Source organism: Curcuma longa, chromosome 17 (genome assembly GCF_044706935.1).
Source record: "Curcuma longa cultivar G26 ecotype Majalengka, Jawa Barat chromosome 17, ITB_CL_G26_1.1, whole genome shotgun sequence".
NCBI lineage: Eukaryota > Viridiplantae > Streptophyta > Magnoliopsida > Zingiberales > Zingiberaceae > Curcuma > Curcuma longa.
Genome location: NC_133877.1, coordinates 2,911,013 through 2,919,275, shown reverse-complemented (window position 1 = coordinate 2,919,275; position 8,263 = coordinate 2,911,013). Strand labels below are relative to the sequence as shown.

The 8,263-nt window shown below is 41.1% G+C and overlaps 2 protein-coding genes across 2 annotated transcripts; one reads left to right on the top strand and one right to left on the bottom strand.

Moving 5' to 3' along the window:
- Positions 1 to 1,378: 1,378 nt before the first annotated feature.
- On the bottom strand, positions 1,379 to 2,096 carry LOC141811895 (uncharacterized). The gene has a single exon (XM_074699970.1). The coding sequence runs from the start codon at positions 2,089 to 2,091 to the stop codon at positions 1,558 to 1,560; it is 534 nt and encodes a 177-aa protein (XP_074556071.1). The 5' UTR covers positions 2,092 to 2,096; the 3' UTR covers positions 1,379 to 1,557.
- Positions 2,097 to 3,716: 1,620 nt separating this feature from the next.
- LOC141848581 (protein ETHYLENE-INSENSITIVE 3-like 1a) lies at positions 3,717 to 6,620 on the top strand. The gene is made up of 2 exons (XM_074736628.1): positions 3,717 to 3,945; positions 4,494 to 6,620. The coding sequence occupies exon 2, from the start codon at positions 4,557 to 4,559 to the stop codon at positions 6,255 to 6,257; it is 1,701 nt and encodes a 566-aa protein (XP_074592729.1). The 5' UTR covers positions 3,717 to 3,945; positions 4,494 to 4,556; the 3' UTR covers positions 6,258 to 6,620.
- The last annotated feature ends 1,643 nt before the right edge of the window (positions 6,621 to 8,263 follow it).

The window sequence follows — 8,263 nt, the reverse complement described above, 5'->3', positions numbered from 1 at the left end:
CGGCGGCGGCCCAGCGGTGGCCGGAGAGGGAGAGGGAGAGGGAGAGGGAGAAGGAGATGTCGTAGTCGCGGCGGCGGCCAGCGTCGGAGAGCACCTCGTAGGCCTCGCCGTCGCGCGCCGCCATGAACTGCTGCGCGTAGCGGGGCGCGTCACCGGCGCCGGAGCGGCAGGAGTCGGGTGCCATCGTGGAAATTATTATTATTATTATTATATTTGAGAAGAATATTTTTAAAAATAAATAAATATTTTAAACTTAATAATATTATTAAAATAGTGGAAAGTATTATTTTTAAAAAAATAATAAGAGAGAAAAGGGAAGATGAGCATGGATGACTTCTAGAAGGATTCCTTGCTTTGCCTCTAGAATTAATTGTAGGGGATTTCTTTATTTTAGTGAATAAAGAAAAACAAGTTGTGCTTGGTCCCTAAATAAAATTATTTATAATGTTAATGGAACTATTACAGACAATTAAGATAAAATAAATATATGGCAATTATTTCATGGGAATGTTTTTTAATTTGTGCACTATAACTAGCTTTTTTCCTATTATTATTTAACTAGCAATAAAATTAAAACTCGACATATGTTTTTGTGAGTGATATAATATAGATTCTTAGTTATTTTTCCAACGTGAAGTGAGTGTATATAAATCTAATTTAAGGTGGAAACTTAGCGAATTTAATCAATTAACTTCTTAAAATGGTATATTGGACCATTTAAGTAATCGTCATTTCCTTCCTCGATTATATAAGTCAATAATCTTCGAGGACTAATTGCACCATAATAAGTCTTGCTTTGTTCAAATTCAAGTCAATAATTTTGAATCATTGAGCAAACTTTGACTTTGAAACCTAAATTTATTGGCCAAAATAAGGTGATTACGTAGACTAATTGCTCTATTAGTGGACTTCATCGAGCCATCCACATCTATGCATATAAATTTCACTGTTTTCCAAGTATATTGCTAGTTCATAATAGAAGCTTCTCGAGTAAACAAATTGTTTGAAAATAAGTAAATTGTTAAAGTGGAAAAGATTTCATTAATTACAAATTTTAATGTTACAAGAAGGTTCTTTGATGACGCCATAGAGTTCGTCACTTAGAGTAGAAGGGTAATAAAAATTCAAAAATAATCTAACTAAGTTCGCACAAATTGTTTATTATCTTCTCAAAATTGGTTAGCATCGAATAATCTAACAAATTAATAATATGGAGTTAACATAGAATATCGTGTATTTTTTTAATTTTTCATTTGTGTCATTGTAATTCTTTAAATACATAATGTGCTATCGATTATAATGGTGATAAATCTAGTTAAAATTTTTGCAATATATGTTCGAAAAACATCAAAAATTCTATTTTTTACAGCTCAAAGTTACACTCGAAAGAGAATTAAAGGCGATCTCGTTGATTCTGGTGACAAACACCAAAAAAAAGTTCCATAATCCTTGGAAAATTTGAAAGATTCTCCGATGGATTGTTGGATTCGTGTTCCAAGATATTTAGAGACCCAAATCTATTTCTAGATTCGCCAGATCCAAGCGCCGTCCGCGTCATCAACTCCCCGCGTCGGCGCGGCGAGTGCGGCGCACGCGGGCGCCCCACGTCTCCTCGCCGCCAGCCTCCGCCACGGCGGACCGCCGCCTGAGCCCGTCCAGCTGCGTCTCCCAGTCGCCGCAGGACGCCGCCGCCGACGCCCCTCCGCGGCCCTCCGGCCAGAAGGCGGCGGCCGCGTCGATGGCGGAGGCCCAGCGGTCGCCGGTGATGGCGAGGTCGTAGCTGCTACGGCGGACGGGGTCGGACAGCACCTCGTAGGCCTCGCGCGCCGCCATGAAGCGCTCCGCGTGCCGGCGGCGCTCCTCGCCGGCGCCCGATCGGCACGTGTCGGGGTGCCACTGGAGGGCGAGCCGCCGGTACGCAGAGCGGATCTCGTCCGGGCCGGCGGCCCGGGACACGGAGAGGACGTCGTACATGGTCTGCGCGGCGGCGGCGGCGGCGGCGGCAGAGATCCTTACTCCCCGGGGAGTTCTTGGAGTGTAGACGGTGGATTTGAAGGTGAGGGAAGGAGAAGGGACGGCCAAGATCGCCATTAATGGCAGTGTTCTCGTTGTGAAGTTTCGTCAAGAAACAGAGAGGCGATTTATAGAGTGGAAAAGGCAATAATTGTTTTTTTTAATATAAAAAAGGATATTTTTCCAAATGCTCCCTGCAATTTTACATTATCACTTTACCCCGTTTCCCACTTTCATAAGAACTACGAGGAGGTGCTAAATGTAATTTTAAAAACTAAAATGGGAAAAGGAGGATGGTGACAATTATTTGGGAGTAGGTTTCATCAAACACTAGTCTACAAGCAATTAAATAATAAAAAAAATATTTGGATTTTTGTGTGTTTTGTTAAAGAAGATAAATTTGTCTTATGTGACGAAAAAAATAATAGTTGATTTAAATATTTGCCTAATTTCATCAATGATATCTGACACCTATTATTTTTTTATCTTAAACTTTTATTTTTGATATTTTTTAAAAAATAATTCACCTTAAAAAATAACATGTATAATGGCAAGCAATATTTGAATTACTAAAAAAAATATTATTTGATGAATTTCTCTATCATAGAAAGTGTTAAATTATATTTAAATTAATGGAGCCAACACAATCTTAAATGAATTCACACTATTAAATTTATATTTATTGTCCTTTTTGGAGAGAATTTATTGACTCTGAGTCCACTCATCTAGTGAAGTAAATCAAATACCATTTTCAATGAAAGATTGGCAGCCGACAAGTAGTACAAAATTCTAGTCAATAAAAATGTCACATATTTTCTTCATATAATACAAAAATAAATGTCAGAGAGAAAAAAAAATAAACCAATTTGATTTTTTTATTTGTTTCCTTCCTAATTCGCGCACCGAGCCTGTCACGTGCTGATCACGATTCGACAAGAATCTAATTTCCCAGAGCCAATCTATGCATTAGATTTTGGAATAATCTCATTGGATTCTTGCCGTCCAGAATAAGAAATATCGGAAAGCCAAATGGTAAAATTTAAAACAGACTCGAACTTAGCAAGGAAAACGGTGCCGTTAAATTGTGTTTATGAATTTATAATTTTATTTAATTTTTATAACCACTCCAATATTGTCTGATTTGTCGATTAAAAAATATATTCTTAAAAACTGTTTTTAAAAACTTTGCTTAATTATTCTTATTTGCAATTCAAATTCCATGAATTCATTCATTATGTTCTCTGAATAAATTTCACTTTATCTAAACAACAAAGTATAAAAAAAAGAAGTAAAATTGAGTTTTTCATCTTCCTGATGATCTATAATAAACACACTCATAAATGCTATTAATTCTGAAAAAAAGAGTAATTAGCAAGTGCATTCGTAGATAATACTCTATTAAAAAAGGGAATAAAATATTTTATGTGGCGGTGGAAACTCCATTATCTGTCTCCATCAGACTGTTCATTTTGTTGCCATAAAAATCCAATTTTTGGGAGAGATGATTGGCGAGATCTAGCAAAGATTTAATTTTTTAAACATGATGAACAGGGATCGAAGTGTCGCATCTCGATTCACTTAGTGAGATTGACAAAGAATCGACAGTGATGGATCATCAGGCGAAGCGAGCTTCGAGTTAGATTAATAACAGAGATAAGAAGCAAGAAGACGGCAGTAAGCAGAGGAGAGGGCCACCACCTTCTCTCTCTCCCTTTCGTTTTCGTTTCCATGTTCCTCTTTAATTTATTTTGTTTTAAATCTCCTTCTTTCTCGCCGTCTCGATTTCACTCTTCCTTATCTCTTCTCTGCCGTGTAGTTCACGGTCTTTCCCTCCATCTCTGACTCTCGTTGCAGCGACTCTTTCCCTCGCGTTCCCAGGAAAGCCGACGGTTCGCCGAAGAAGGCCGCGGAAGCGGATTGAAGCCGAAAAAGGTGAGGTTTTGGGTTGTGTTTTTGCCGAAAGGCGCAGCCTTTTTGCGATTCCGGTAGATCTCTCTCTCTGCGTCTGTTGTCTTCTTGGTTTCCGCGCTTTGTCGATTCCTTTTTTTTTTTTTTGAGCCTTTTTCGTGGATTGGCGGCTCGGGAGATCCTTGTTGCTAGCAGGAAAGAAAGATGCCCTTTTGACTTTCGCTCATAATTTCGTGGATGTTATGGAGCTCGTTCTCGGTTTACTAGGTCTGAAATCGCGTGTTGTTTACGCGCGTTGCGATCGCGTACTGGAGGAGGAGGAAGAAGAAGAAGAAGAAGCTACTGTTCATCTTCTAGTTCCTATTGTTTTGAAAAACTTTAAGTTGAAGATTAATTTTTCCTTCCTTTCGACGACACAGTCGATCTCTTCTCTTCGTTACCTTTTCATTTAACAACGATCAAATCTTGCCCTTTACAACACTCTGCAACGTTGGCTGGATTTTCAAATTAAGTTCTCTGTTTGGCTCACAGCGATTTGAATCTCAGTCTTAGAGTTTCTTCTCCAAGTGCAGGAGGAGGAAGCATCTGCTCTGCGTCCAAAGCGGACGAGTTTTCACCTGTTCATCTTGAAAATCATGGGGGGACTGCTGGTGGAAGACATGGCATATCCCTGTGGCCAAAACTATCTGCAAATTTCGCCCTCCAATGGCGAGAAGAGTTTCGCTTTCGGCAGCGTCCTTCAGCCTTCCGCCGGCGGATGCGTGACGGGAGGCGGAGATCTTGTGGACGTGCTCCCGGAAAATTTTGCCGAGGCTGGTGACGAAGAAAGCGACGAAGACATGGACATAGAAGAACTCGAGCGACGCATGTGGAGGGACCGTGCGCGATTGAAGCGCTTGAAGGAGCAACGGCAGAGCAAAATCAAGCAATGGCAGTCCCAAGAACATGCTCGCCGGAAGAAGATGGCTCGGGCCCATGATGGAATTCTCAAGTACATGCTGAAGATGATGGAGGTTTGCAACGCTCAGGGCTTCGTGTACGGCATAATTCCCGAGAACGGCAAGCCGGTGACCGGAGCTTCTGATAATCTCAGGGCTTGGTGGAAGGAAAAGGTCAGGTTTGATCGGAACGGGCCAGTCGCCGTCGAAAAACACCGGGCTGAGAACGCCGCTCCTGGCTCGGGCAGCGACTTCGACTCGGGAGCGGCTGCTGCCTCTCATTCCTTGCAGGAGCTTCAAGACACAACATTGGGCTCTCTTCTGTCGGCTCTCATGCAGCACTGTGATCCACCGCAGCGCCGGTTTCCTCTCGAAAAAGGAATCCCGCCGCCGTGGTGGCCTTCTGGGCGAGAGGAGTGGTGGCCTCAGTTAGGCATCCCCGATGAACAAGGACCGCCCCCCTACAAGAAGCCGCATGATCTTAAGAAGGCGTGGAAGGTCAGTGTCTTGACGGCGGTGATCAAGCATATGTCTCCTGACATCGAGAAGATCCGCCGACTGGTGAGGCAGTCGAAATGCCTCCAAGACAAGATGACTGCCAAGGAAAGCGCAACCTGGCTTGCTGTGGTCAAGCAGGAAGAGGAAATGCATATCAAGTTGCATCCGAATGCTCGCCTGCTCCCATCCTCTGGGAGTACGATCACCGGAGCATTCTCCTTCAACAGCAACGCCGGCGAGTATGATGTCGAAGAAGGCAAAAGCAGTGAGGGCGTGGATTACACGTTTGTGAAGGAAGAAACTGACATTGAATTCGCTCAGAAGAGAACTTTTATGCCGCTTGATCTGGAGATGAACCAGAGGATCTATACTTGCGAAAATCTGGCCTGTTCGCATAACGATGCCCGCCATGGATTTCTCGACAGGAATGCCAGAAACAGTCACCAATATGTCTGCAAGTTTCAGAACACACTCCCTGCCGGTATCAACCTTCAAGTGACTGAGAACAAGCCTTCAGTTTTTCCTTCTTCGATATCCGTCCTGGGCATTCCTTCCGACGGGCAAAGATCAATCGAGGAGTTGATGAACTTGTACGAAAGCAATATCAACGGTACCAAGAACTTCAACTCAGGATGTTTGTCCATGTTCGAAGAGCCGAATGGTCTTCATGCTAGAAACAAGTTGGAATACAACTTGCTTGAGCAGGGACCTGCAATTGGCGACGACCTCTTTGAAGAAGTCGATAGCTTGGCGGAGCAATCGCAGTTTGCTCAGCAAAGCATGTTGCAGTTTCAGCAAGAACTTAATGAACAGCCAATTGGAGTGGACTACTCGGATGTTATGCATGAAGCCATTGAGGTTTCTTTGCACCAACAAGGTGGATTCAACTGGTTCTGTTGAAAGAAATGGCAGGAAGCAGCTAAACCTCGCTCGCTTAAGGACTAGGTGATTTCCCTACGATTAGCTGTTTGCATCTTTCCTTGTTATGTCATGAATCAAATATAAACTATGTCGAGCATGCTCAGGAGGAGTTCTTGTTTGATATCATCATTAGAACTCCAAATATGGTATCTGTATTAGTGTGGTTAGTGATGTTTGATACTTCTATCCAACAGCTTGATAAATGTATGATGTTCGAAACCATGGTTTCGATATGTAGTTTTGTGTTTCACTCTTCATTTCGATTGTACTTCTGCCCTTGTTGTAAAGGTTGTGCAAAATCTATAAAGTTTAGAAGAAACTAAGAACTTGCTTCTGTCTCAATTATGATCTTTCACTACAAGCACTTCACTTTATGCAAAGATGAACTCTTGGGAGTAGCAGATGTTAACTTTATACATAATGACAAGAAAGAAAGAATCTTTAGTATAATTCTATCTAATTAACAAGTGTAAATTAGATTTGATCGATCTTTGGTACTCTTTGGAAAACCAATTTTTATAACTTTTGATCGAGACAGAGCAAGATCCAAGCAATGAAACAACACAAATCCAAACAATGAAACAACACAACCTTTGTACAAACTTGAAAAACCTTACATGAACACAACTAACAGTCAATGAAATTATACACACACAATGAACATTACATTAGCAGCACATATTCCTGTCGTCTTTATGAAGAAACAATATAATTAACTACTTCATTAAACTCCTAATCCAAGTAAATAGGATTAACACAAGGCTCACTGTTAATGGCCATCCTTAATACTGAACTATAACCCTACTTTATCACCTAGTTAGGAGAGTGATTTAGGGTTTTCCAGGGTTCTTCGGATCATGGCGGCCGTTCGGTCCTGAGCCAGGATAGTCATTCACCTCGATCTCCATTCTTCCCTTCTCAAAGCCACCTTCCTCGACCTGCATAATCTGAGCTTGCAGAAACAAACTAATCACAAATTTTCACAAGAAAGAAGAAGAAAAATTGTGGAAAATCTGTTCTGAAACCTTCATTCTTAGTTCATCTTTGTTCCTCAACGCAAAGGCTCCTACAAGAAGAACAAGAAGAAGAAGAAGAAGAAGAAGAAGAGAAGAGATCAGCACTTGTGGATCTTTTTCTGAAATAAAAGGCAAAAAAATTAAAAAGCTTACTTGAGAAAGGAGCTGAATCCAGAGAGAAGAGATGGCATGAGAGAAGAAGAAGTAGTAAAAGATGGAACAAAAGATTCTTGTTGTGATCCATGTCTTGTGTTCTAGGACAAGGCCAATGGATGATGATCACAGGTTTATTATATACTGCAAAAACATAGAGAAAAAAAATCATATCTTGTAGTCAACTTTCTTACTAAAATTCTAAAGGTTTTGGTGAATTTAATATTAGAGTTGCTCAAGGTGTTTGGTAGAGTGGCGAGGCACAAGGAGAAGAATGGTGTGATCCAAGTGCATCCCCTTGCAGTGTTTTCGAAATCGAACTGGATGCAACCGGTTCGACCGACCGATGAACCGGGGACCGACCGATGAACCGGGGACCGACCAATCTCGGTTTAGTTAGTCGCGGTAATCTATTTGAAGTTGGTGGATCATTGAGCTCTTAAAAATAGAGTTGAGCCAGATTTGTTTAAGAGAATCTGGTGAGGGCGTTGAGATGTTTCACATGGATGATAGGAATTGTTCTTTGGAGATGTATTCAAATTTGACTCCACACATGATGAATAAATTTAATATTTTTTTAAAAAAATGAAATTAATGTCCATTTTTTTTATTTTCAGAAATTGTCTTTTAATTGAATGTGAAAAATGGAAAAATAAAATCTAAAAAGTGTATCGAGGAATAGTCATGGAGGCGGATGTTTCGATGCCACGTCAGCCAGTGAAGAAACATGGTTCTTGTTGGATCTTTCCATCTCTTATAAACTGACACGTGGCATATGAGATAGATTCTATTATAGGTTGTCTGGATCTACTGACA